At 52.8% G+C, this 11770-nt stretch overlaps 1 protein-coding gene across 2 annotated transcripts; it reads right to left on the bottom strand.

The window, feature by feature from the left end:
* Positions 1 to 3448: 3448 nt before the first annotated feature.
* BATF2 (basic leucine zipper ATF-like transcription factor 2) lies at positions 3449 to 9624 on the bottom strand. Of its 2 annotated transcripts, none has more exons than XM_029059175.2 (3): positions 9384 to 9624; positions 7742 to 7846; positions 3449 to 5549 (listed from the first exon to the last, which is right to left on the bottom strand). In XM_029059175.2, exons 1-3 carry the CDS (start codon positions 9468 to 9470, stop codon positions 4887 to 4889), a joined length of 855 nt encoding a protein of 284 aa, XP_028915008.1. In that variant the 5' UTR covers positions 9471 to 9624; the 3' UTR covers positions 3449 to 4886. The 2 variants fall into 2 exon arrangements, with proteins under 2 accessions (XP_028915008.1, XP_007658829.2); XM_007660639.3 differs by having other exon boundaries at positions 3449 to 5552; positions 9384 to 9621.
* Between the last annotated feature and the right edge of the window lie 2146 nt (positions 9625 to 11770).

Below are 11770 nucleotides of genomic sequence, written 5' to 3'. Positions count from 1 at the left end.
CCCCTTTTCCCTCCCTCTGCTCTACCCCCTTCCCCTTCCCACAGCACTTGTGTATTTTTGTACATATTTATTACTCTTTATTTTATTAATGATGTATATAGATCTATAATTCTATGTATTTGTATGCTAATGATGCCTGTCTACTTTTTTTGTTTTGCTGTCTGTCTTCCCCTTCTAGACTGTGAGCCCGTTATTGGGCAGGGATTGTCTTAATCTGTTGCCAAATTGTACATTCCAAGTGCTTAGTACAGTGCTCTGCACACAGTAAGTGCTCAACAGATACGATTGAATGAATGAATGAATGAATGAATGAATCATTATTCCACACCTGTCTGTCTCCAGTCTCCCTATCTCACCTATGATAACGTTGGTATTTGTTAAGCGCTTACTATGTGCAGAGCACTGTTCTAAGCGCTGGGGGAGATACAGGGTAATCAGGTTGTCCCACATGAGGCTCACAGTCTTCATCCCCATTTTACAGATGAGGGAACTGAGGCACAGAGAAGTGAAGTGACTTGCCCACAGTCACACAGCTGACAAGTGGCAGAGCTGGGATTCGAACCCATGACCTCTGAATCCCAAGCCCAGGCTCTTTCCACTGAAATAACTATGGTACTTGTTTAGTGCTTACTGTGTGCCAAACTCTATTCTAAGCTCCGGGGTGGATAGATTCACCCATCTCTCCTGTATTCATAGATTGTGCACCCCTCGAAGGGAGCATGGCATAGTGGATAGGACATAGGCCTGGGAGTCAGAAGGTCTTGGATTCTAGTCCTGGCTCCGTCACATGTCTGCTGTGTGACCTCGAAGAGGTCATTTAACTTCTCTGTGCCTCAGTTCCCTCATCTGTAAAATGGGGATTAAGACTGTGAACCCAACGTAAAATGTAGACTTGGTCCAACCTGATTTGCTTGTATCTACCCTAGTGCTCAGAACAGTGCCTGGCACACAGTAAGTGCTTAATAAAAACCATTAAGCTATTATGATTATTAATTAAATATAATATTAATAATGGTACTTGTTTAAAGCTTACTTGTGTCAGTGCCGTTCTAAGGAAGATACAAGCTACACAGGCTGGACCCAGTCCCTGTTCCACATGGGACTCAGAGTCTATGTAGGAGGGAGTAGGATTTAATCCCCATTTTACAGCTGAAGTAAGAGAGGCCCAGAAAAGTTAAGCGACTTGCCCGAGATCACGCAGCAGATCCGCAGCGGAGCCGGGATTAGAACCCAAGTCCTCTGACTCCCGGACCTGAGTCCTTTCCACTAGGTCACACTGCTTCTCTGTGATATCCACCCGTGTAGCAATCAGTCGGTTGTATTTATCGAGCGCTTACTCTGCGCAGAGCACTATTCTAAGTGCTTTGGAAGGTACAATATAACAATATATATCAGAGTGTATGTACTATTTCCCACTGCTTATTGGAGGGCTCGCCCACTCCCTTCTGCATCTCCTTGGCACTTGGAATTCCTCCCTTTCTTCACCTCTCCTTCAGCCCCACAGCACCTATGCACATAGACGTAATTTGTTTATATCAAAGTCCGTCTCCCCCTCTAGACTGAAATACCTTTAGACTCTTATCTCCCCTAAATGTTGTGGGGATGGAGTGAGTATCAAAGTGCCCACCGCGCAAAGTCGACAGTGAGGGAAGAGTGGGTAGAGGAAATGAGGGCTTGCTTAGAGAAGAGGTGATTTCAGGAGGGGTTTAAATGTGGGGAAAGTGGTGGTCTGGCAGAAATGAAGGGGGAGGAAGTTCCAGGCCCAAAGGAGGAGATGGACAAGGCAGGACAGACGAGATCAAAGTACAGAGAGTAGGTTGGTGTTAGAGGAGCAGAGTGTGACGAGTGAGTTGATAGTAGGAGATCAGAAAGGTAAGGTAGGAGGGGGAGAGCTAATCGAGTGCCTTGACAATGTTTTCTATTCTTTATATATATTCTCAGCACATTGCATTTCTTTGGTTTCATAGAGGGAGGTGCTATTAGAATTTGGTTGCACATTTGTCAGTATGAAAAAAGACCTCTTGGAATTTAGGTCCCCGATCAGAGCTCAAGGGAGAACCTAGAGAGTGGATCTGAAAGCTTGTTGTGGGCAGGGAAGGTAATATTGTACTCTCCCAAGTGGTTAGCACAGTGCTCTGAACCCTGGAAGTGCTGAAAAAAGGCCACTGATCGATAGATTGATTGTTCTGCCCGCGGTAAACGCTTAACCAATACTAGAACTTCTACTTATTTCCAGTACTGCTACTAGATTTTCAGGCCTAGCCACTTCCGGGAGATGAGTCGCTATCCCTGGGAACCTGCAAACCATTCATTCATTCGTTAATCATATTATTGAGCGTTTACTATGCGCAGAGCACTGTACTAAGCACTTGGGAGAACACAATACAATGATAGACCTATTCCCTGACCACGAGGGCTTACAGTCATCTAGAGAGGGAGGCAGGCATTAATATGAATAAATAAATTACAGATATGGGCATAATTACATAAGGGCCGTGGAGCTTGGGGAGGAGTGAATATCAGAGTGCTTAAGGGAAGGAGATCTAAATGCCCAGTGCACTGAAGTAAAACAAAGCCCGAGAATACTGACTCCAAGTTCCAGCCTCTCTTCATTTCCTAACTCCGAACGCTAAAAAGATAACCAAAGGCGAGCATGTGGAAAAAATTAGATTTATTTGTCATAGTCTACAGACCCTGAAAGTTGGTGTACAGCCTTGGCGTGGTTGATAAATTAATGTAGTAAAATATCATCTCTCTTACGGAGTTGAGGACAGTGAGGGGAAAGGTTTGGGGTTATTCATTTTGCTTGACTTTCTGGAAAAGGTGGAGAAGAATAGTCCAGTGCAGAACATCTTCTAATACCCACCTGGATGAGCCGAGAGGCCCATGGATGCGGCTGGTCCCCGAGGCTTGGCCACTGAGAAGGCTCCGTCCGGGACCGATTAGGGTCGGAGATGAGGGTGGGTGGAAAATTCCCCTCATCTTACTTCCATGCCAAGTCTACAGGGAAACAGCATGACCCTTTTCGGTCTGGTTGCCGGTGAGGAAGGAGAGGTATTTAATACGGGGCTTGGCACATAGTGAGCACTTAACAAATACCATTAAAAAAAAAAAGAGGTGTTGGACAATGGGATGCTGTTGCCCAGAAGGAAATGGGAGTAAAAATCAGAATTCTTGTAGCTTTTAGTGGCAGTTTAGGAGCCAGTAGGGGTGGAGAACTTACTCTCTGTTCCTCATTTGCCACTTTTTCTTTAATGGTATCTGTTAAGTGCTTACTATGTGCCAGGCACTGTACTCAGCACCGGGGTAGACACAAGCTAATCAGGCTGAACAGAGTACCTGTTCCACAAGGGCTCCCAGTCTTAATTTCCATTTTACAAATGAGGGACCTGAGACCCAGAGAAGTGAGGCGACTAGCCCCGCGATCACACGGCAGACACGTGGCGGAGCGAGGATTAGAACCCAGGTCCTTCCGACTCCCAGGCCGGTACTCTAGTCACAAGGCCACATTGCTTCTGGACGGAGGCAGGGGCTGGCATCCGACTGTTTTTAGGAGGGGGAGAGGAATAGAGCCAACGCTCTTCCTCCCAGAAGGCTGCTTCTCCCCTCAGCCCAAGAGACGAGTCGTCTCTGAGGCGGGGCGGGGAAACAAGAGGCCTGGAGGAGGGAAAGGGAACCAAGATGAACAGTCAGGAAGGGTTTGGCCTCCATTTGCCTCCGGTTCTCAGTCTGTAGAAAGAGAGTTTTTCCCTTCCCTCCCTTCATCTCCTTCCCCCAGGCTTCCTCCTCTTCCCGTCGGCTCCTCCCCTCGAGAATTTCAGGCCCCCACCAAGTCCTCCGGCCGCATCATCTCATCTTGTGGCCGGGGTAGCCCCAGGCCACTGATGCGACACAACCTTGCTGTGAGCGGCCCCTCTTCGACATGAAGTTTCCAGGATCCACCTCCCGCTGCGGTTCTATTGGGGCAGGAAGGAGACGTGCGGATCCGGAGGCAGATGGGAGGAGGGGAGGACTTCACCCCGGTCCACGCCTCCCCCGGTCACCCCCCGCCGCTGTCCGGCAGAGGGAGGAGACGTTGCGGTGGCCGTGGGGAGAGTGAAGATTGCGGCAATGTCCGTCCCCTTTCCCGGGAGAGTCAAAGAGGGGCAGCACGGCCTAGAGGAGAGGGTACGGGCCTGGGAATCAAATCCCACCTCTGGCAATTGCTTGCTGGGTGAACTTGGGCAAGTCATTTAACTGTGCCTCCAGTACTCCCGCCGACGTAGACCGAGAGCCCCATGAGGGACAGGGATTGCGTCCGACCTACTTAACTTGGACCTGCCGCGGCACTAAGAACAGTGTTCGACGCATAGTAAGCGCTTAACAAATACCATTTAAAAAAAAAAGAGGGGGAACCTGAGATGGGGGGAGGGGAGTCGGCCCAGCCCCGGGGGAGAGGCCGATGGTTTCAGACCCTCAAATCCCCTAAATTCCATATTACAATAAGCTCTGGCTTTCTCATTTGAGTCTACCAAGCACCAAGCGAACTCCTCCTTTGGGTTTGAAGCCGTACGGCGCGGTCTGACTTTGGGGTGTCGGTGCCCCCCGGTGCTCTCCCTTGGGACGGGGCACTGGGGGCGTTTCCCTTCCGAGCGGGCAAGGCGTCCTGGTCTCCCAGCTGAGCGAGGCGGTGACTCTTCCACTGCTTTTCAAGAGCCTTCTCGTCTTCGGCTCCAACTGGGCCCGAGAGAGGCCTGCTGGGGAAACGAGCCGGCCGCCGGCGAGGGGCAGCTATCCCGAAAATGAAAGGCCCTGGGCTGCCCAGTCATGTGACCGCAGGGAGGATGGGAATCAGGCCTCAGGTGAGAGATGCGACAGCATCCGGGCGGGAGAGGGTACCGTCGGGGTCACATGTCAGGGAAAGAGAGGAGCGGGCAGGGGGCACGCGGATGAGGCCCGAATCCTAGGCCCAGACCTCTCCATTCGGTCTGGGGAGAAGCGGGAGAGCCCCCCAGCTCGGTGACGCGCAGGTCCGCCAGCCCCAGGGTGGGAGGGCGGCTGAGGGGGCAGGCCCACATGCCCCTCTCCCCAAAGTCTCCGGCATTTCCCGAAGGACAGGCCGGGGTTGGCGGCGCCCCAGAGGCCAACAGGTGAGGGGTGAGAGCCGGGGAAGGCAGGGGAGGCGATGGGACGGTGGACGGGGCGGGCCTGGAGGGGCGCGGAACGAGAGAGAGAGGGGCCGGAGGGGTGGAAATGGTGCAGGGGGCGAAGAGCTCGGAAGGGTCGGGGGCCGGACCAGGAGCCCGAGCCGCCGGCGGAGCCTGGGCCGGAGCGGAGGAGGCGGGAGAGGGAGACGGGCGTGAAGAAGGCTGCAGCGGCCGGGTCCCGGGTGGTCCGTGGAGGCCGGGGGTGGGCGGAGGTTGGGTCCCCGGGGGAGCCGGACGTTTCTCCCCTTCCAGGGGGCAGATATGATTGTGCTCGTCTAGGAACCAGAGCCAGGATTTCACCTCCGCCTGCAGGGCCTCGATCTCCCTCCGAAGAGCCTTGTTGTCCTTCTCCAGCCGCTCATGCTGCTGGTTGGGGGAAGAAGGGGAGGGGGAGGAGGCATAAATGAACAGAAATGGGGAGGGGGGTGGCTGGGAGGCGAAGTTGGGGGCAACGGGTGCTGTTTGGCCAACGGCCACGACTTGAGCGAGTCAGGGAGGCCGGAGAGGCGGCGAAGACTGTTAGAAGGGCTTAGTCCAGCGCTCTGCACACAGTGAGCACTCGATAAAAACCAGCAATTGAGTGAATGATTGATTGATTGAAACCCTACCCCTTCAAACCACAGATTCGACTTTGTATCTGCCCTATCCCTAATCAGACAACGGTATTTATCGAGTGCTTACGGTGTGCAGCGCACTGGACTGAGCGGTTGGGAGCGGTTACCACAATCATCTCTTTTAATGTCTGTTTCCTCCTCTAGACTCTAACCTCCCTGTAGGCATGAATCTACCAATTCCGCTGCATCGGACCCTCCCAAGCGATTAGTACAGTGTTCTGCCCACAGGGAATGCTCGGTAAATGCCACCGATCGATGGATTGCCTTCTCCCTGTCCTCATCTTTTCTCCTCATTCTCTGTTCTGATGGTTTTATTTTCTCCTTCCGTGTCGACAGCCAGCTCCGGGTCCCCCACTTTTTTTTTTTAAATGGTATTTGTTAAGCGCTTTCTCTACGCCAGACACTGTACTAACCGTTGGGGTAGATACAAGTTCGTCACGTTGGAACCAGTCCCTGTCCCACGCCGGGCTCCCGGTCTTCACCCCCATTTTACAGACGAGGTAACTGAGGCCCAGAGAAGCGAAGCGACTTGCCCAAGGTCACACAGGAGCCCCTCGAGGGTCAGGGACCGTGACTAATTTCCCCCAGTGGATTTCTCCCAGGGAGAGCGGGTGTTTCATCCCCCTTTTACAGATGAGAAAATGGAGGCCCACTCTGTTCTATTGTGGTAACGGACTCTCCCAAACATTTAGTCCAGTGCTCTGCACACAGTAAGAGCTCGATAAATACACTGAGCGTCGATTACAGCGTTCTGCACAGTGCAGGCATTTAATCAATACTGTTGCTTCTCCCGCCACTGTGAAGAGTCCCCGGGTAGCATCCCCGGCTGCCTCTGTTCGGATTAATGACCCTCCTTGTCGTCGATCGCACCGGCCTGTCGCTCTCCTCGGGCCTAAGCCGTGCCTGACTCGGACAGACCGGGATCAGTCAGTCCGTCGGTGGTATTTACTGAGCGCTTACTGTGGGCAGATGTCCGTACTAAGCGCTCGGGAGAGTAGAGTCTAGCAGTATAACAGACGCCTTCCCTGGCCACGACAGGCGGGGCAGGGTTTATTTGGCTCTAAGAGGCCCCCACCAGCTGCAAGCCTTCCTCTCAGGTGCAGTTGCCATTCGGTTTCAGATTCCTCCTCACCCAACCTATGGACCTGGGAATGAGAGGGTGTGGGAGGGAGGGGAACGAAGGAAAACCGGGAAGGAATCCAGAACACAGAAATCCCGCCTCCCACCCCTCAGCTCTCCAGGACGACCCGCTCCCCCCGTCCCCGGCCACCCTCTCCAAAAGCGCATGTCCGAGCCCTCTCCCTTCCCCCCGCCCACAGTGGAAGGGAACTTTTCTGTCCATCGAGGGGCATAATTGTAGTCTCTGGGGTGGGGTGGAGGTGAGGCCAGAGGGGAAGGGAGGAAGACGAAGGAAAGGGCAGGGCGTGGACAGCAGGGTCAACGGAGAGGAGGGAGGCAGCGTCGCCTTAGCGGCTAGACCCCGGGCCGGCGAGTCGGACGGACCCGGGTTCTGATCCCGGCTCCGCCGCCTGTCTGCTGTGTGACCTTGGGCAAGTCCCTTCACTTCTCTGGGCCTCAGTTACCCCCTCTGTAAAATGGGGATGAAGACCGTGAACCCCATGCGAGAGAGGGATGGTGTCCAACCTAATCAGCTTGCATCCACCCCAGCTCTCAGTACAGTGCCTGGCGCATAGTAAGCGCTTAACAGATACCATTAAAAAAGCAAATAAACCGTACCTAACTTATCTTTTCTGGGCCTCGATTTTCTCATCTGTAAAATGGGGATGAAACACCCGCTCTCCCTCCCGCTCGATCTGCCCGTGTGGGATGGGAATCGGGCCTGAGCCGATGAGCGTTTAAGAGTCGTGATTAGTAGGAGAAAACGGGAGTGGGGGGGAAGGGAACGAGGAGCACTTGTCCCGGAGAGGAAGGGAAGCTGACCTGATGTAATTCGTCCGCCTTCTCGGTGTACTTCTGCCGGCTGCGCTGGGCTGCCGCACAGTTCTTCTGTCGACGCCTCAGCTGCCTTTCCATCTTCCCGGGATCCTGGCCAGGGAAGAGCCAGGGCTGAGGGTTCCGGCCTTCAGGCCGGAGCCGGGCCCACCCACCCCCCGACAACCTCCACGTCACCCTTCCCTCCGTTGGGAGTCCTCCAGGAAGTGCCGGCGAACGAGGGGAGACCCGCACCCCAACCCTCCGTCAAACCCGTAAAAGCCTATCGGCCAGCGGCGGGTTCCCACAGGGCAGCCGCTGTGCCCTTGTCCATTTAGAGAGCCCAGGACAGAAGGGCGGCCAGTCCACGCTGAACGCTCGCCGTTAAATCATCTCACTTTCCTCTCTATCCCCTCGGCTGGACAACCGGGCTCCTGTTCTGAGGAGAGGGGCAAAGACGCCGAATGGGGCCAGCCAGGGCGTGGAGGGGGGGGCCGGACACTTGGGTTCTGGGTGGAGCTGAGTCTCAGGAGAAGAGGGCTGAGAGGGGACAGAAGATGCACCTGATATTCAGCCCGTCCACACTTAAGCCCGTATCTCTAATTCTTTTACTTCTATCAACACCTGCCTCCCCCTCTAGGCTGTAAGTCGTGGGCAGGGAACCCGTCTACCCATTCCGTTGGATCGGACTCTCCCAGGCGCCTAGTCCAGTGTTCTGCACACAGGAAGTGCTCAGTAAATATCATTGATTGACTGTTTGGAGGCGCAGGGGGCGGACTGGTGTTGGAGAGGAATGAGAGCACCGGGTCCTGGGAGGGGGATGGGGGACGTAGGGGAGAGGATGGGGGGGCTAGAGGGAAGGGTGCCCCAAGCCCCCCACTAAAATCTAGGAAGAGACTCTCAGGGTGACATTGATTCTTGCCCTGAGGACATTTTAGGGACTCTGGCTAGTTGTGAGGCAAAGGCCTCCCGCCCCCACTGCCGAGGCTCGGGAGATCCCAGTCAATCAATCAGTGGTATTTATTGAGCGCTCACTGTGTGCAGAGCACTGTACTATGGGTTTGGAAAGTACAATTCAGCAACAAAGGGAGACGATCCCTGCCCACACCGGGCTTTCAGTCTAGAAATACGTTCCCCGCCCACAGGGAATCTAGAGTGAGATCCGGACATTAATATAAATCGGCAATTTGCAATATACAAGTAATTTATATATTTATGGAGTGTTTAGTATACTAAGTGCTTGGGAGAGTCCAACAGGACAGGGTCAGTAGACGTGTTCCCCGCCCACAAGGAGCTGACAGTTGAGAGGGAGATCCAGACATTTATGTAAATGAGTAATTTGCAATCTGTAAGTAATTGATATATTTATTGAGCGCTCAGTGGGTGCAGAGCGTTCTACTAAATGCTTGGAAGAGTCCAAGAGAACAGAGCTCAAAGACACATTCCCTGAGCCCAAGGAGCTGACAGTCGAGAGGGAGATTCAGACATGAATGTACAGAAGTAATTTATACTATATAAGTGATTTAATCGTGCGCTGAGCACTCAGTGTGAGCAGAAGACTGAACTAAGTCCAATAGGACCGAGTCGGTAGCCACGTGCCCTGCCCGCAAGGAGCTTGTGCCCCCCGCCCCCGGCCGGCCCCCGGACTCACCACTGTCAGCAGCAGCTGCCCATCCTGCTGGCATTTTTCCTCGTGGCTTGGGCTACTCCTTGGGGAATCTGCTTCCAAGAGATGCATGATCCAAGCAGGGAAGGGCTGGGAGAGGGAGCGCAGGGGCAAGATTCTGCTTGAACTGGGGCCAAGGGAAAGTGGAGCCTTTTAAACTCCCTGTGACCATCCACCCCACCCCCACCAGAGAGATGAGTTTCAGTTTCTCCTAAACCTTCCTGCTGCTCAGAATCCCTGGCTCAGAGGGTGTGCACGTGGCTGGAATTTCCGGATTTGATCACGCTTTGAGGGGGGGCATGGAAGGAGGGGGGTTGCCTTCCCTCGGGGAGGGAACTGAGGAGCGGAGCAGCAGGGAAGGAGGTGGGTTCCAGGAGTCCGGGCCTCTGGAAGGAGAGTTCATTCATTCATTCAATCCTATTTATTGAGCGCTTACTGTGTGCGGACCACTGTGCTAAGTGCTTGGAAGGTACAATTGGGCAACAGATAGAGACGATCCCTCCCCAACAATGGGTTCCCAGTCTAGAAGTGGGGAGTCAGGCATCAATAGCATCAAAATAGAATTATAGATCTATACACATCACAAATAAAATAAATAGAGGAATAAATATGTACAAATATACACAAGCACTGTGGGGCGGGGAAGGGGGTAGAGGAAAGGGAGGGAGTAGGAGAGGGAGATCTGCGGGGAGAAGTTTGGAGAAGCTGGGTGGACTGCAAGAAAGTCACCCCGCCCGGGAGGAAGAAGTGGGGTGTGAACTTTGGCCGTTTGGTGTTCGCCCCACTCTCAACGCCCCCGGACACTTACCCGTGTGGATGGAGCCCGGGCCTGGAGGTCAGAAGGACGTAGGTTCTGATCCCCGCTCCGCCACCTGTCTGCTGGGTGATCTTGGGCGAGTCACTTCACTTCTCTGCCCCTCGGTTCCCTCATCTGTCAAATGGGGATGAAGACTGGGAACCTCCCTTGGGACAGGGACTGTAGCCAACCTGATTAACTTGCATCTACCCAGGCACTTAGAATAGTGTTTGCCACATAGTAAGCGCTTAACAAATACCGTCATCATCATCATTATTACATATCTGTAAATTATATATTATAAATTCTTTATATAGTCTGTCTCCCCTTTGAGACTGTAAATTTCTTCTGGGTAGGGAGTGTGTCTACCAACTCCGTTATACTGTACTCTCCCAAGCGCTTAGTACAGTATCCTGGGACTTGGATTTGCACCCTTTAATTCCCCTCTCCTTCAGCCCCACAACCCTTATGCACATATCCATAATTTACTGATTTAAACTAACGTCTATCTCCCCCTCTAGACTGTAAGCTTCTTGCGGGTAGGGAAAGTTTACTAACTCTGTTGTACTGGACTGGTAGGGTGATTAGCATAGCTGCCTTCCAAGTATTTAAAATAAATTTTTAAAAAAATTTAAATGATGGTATTTGTTAAGCTCTTACTATCTGCCAAGCACTGTTCTAAGCGCTGGGGTAGATACAAGGTAATTAGGATGTCCCACGTGGGGTTCATGGTCTTAATCCCCATTTTCCAGATGAGGGAACTGAGGCCCAGAGAAGTGAAGTGACTTGCCCAAAGTCACACAGCTGACAAGCGGCGGAGCCGGGATTAGAACCCACGACCTCTGGCTCCCACGCCCAAGCTGCTTCTCAAATTTCAGGTTCAAATGCTGGCTACCAGGATTAAGAATTTCCCTCTGGACTGTAAGCTCCTTGTGGGCAGGGAATGCGCCTCTTATATTGTTCTATTGTATTCTCCCAAGCACCTAGTACCCTGCTCGGCACACGGTGAGCGCTCAATAACTACCATTGGTCACTCAATCCATCCATCGATCATATTGATTGAGCGCTTACCGTGTGCAGAGCGCTCAGTAAAATGCCATTGATTGATTGACTGAAGGAGAGGGGGAGGCAAGTGGGAAGGGAAGACTCCTCTGCTGTGAAAGGAAGAGCTGTGTATCGGCTCTGGGACAGGACAAGAAAGCAGGAAACGGGACCTCGGGAGAGAAGGATCACTTGAACGCTGCAAGAAGAGGAATCTGGGGAAGAAAGTGGAAACCTCGAGGATGGTGAGCATGGGAAAGCGCCGACTCCTCCATTAAACCTTCCTAGATTATCCTCTCCCAGTCAGTCAGTCGATGGTGTTTATTGTGCGCTTACTACGCGTAGAGACTGTATTAAACGCTTGGGAGAGTGCAATATAACAATACGATGGCGCGTTCCCTGCCCACAACGAGCTTTGAACTTCAGTAACTCCAGTTTATAATTTATAACACCTCAGAGCAGCGGGCCAGAGAGACAAAGAACCTGAGTTCTAATCCTCGCTCCACCACTTGTCTGCTGTGTGACCTTGGGCAAG

This window comes from Ornithorhynchus anatinus, chromosome 3 (assembly GCF_004115215.2).
Source record: "Ornithorhynchus anatinus isolate Pmale09 chromosome 3, mOrnAna1.pri.v4, whole genome shotgun sequence".
NCBI classification, from domain to species: Eukaryota; Metazoa; Chordata; class Mammalia; order Monotremata; family Ornithorhynchidae; genus Ornithorhynchus; species Ornithorhynchus anatinus.
Note: the sequence above shows the minus strand (reverse complement) of the source record. Positions and strands in the feature narration are given on the sequence as shown.

What these genes read in the sequence shown, in the direction of transcription:
- BATF2 (XM_007660639.3), bottom strand. Translation starts at nt 9,470, where the DNA reads ATGCATCTCTTGGAAGCAGATTCCCCAAGGAGTAGCCCAAGCCACGAG. An exon ending in GGCAGCTGCTGCTGACAGTG is followed by an intron (nt 7,847 to 9,383) that starts GTGAGTCCGGGG and finishes TTCCCTGGCCAG; the next exon opens with GATCCCGGGAAGATGGAAAG. An exon ending in AGGCGGACGAATTACATCAG is followed by an intron (nt 5,553 to 7,741) that starts GTCAGCTTCCCT and finishes TCCCCCAACCAG; the next exon opens with CAGCATGAGCGGCTGGAGAA.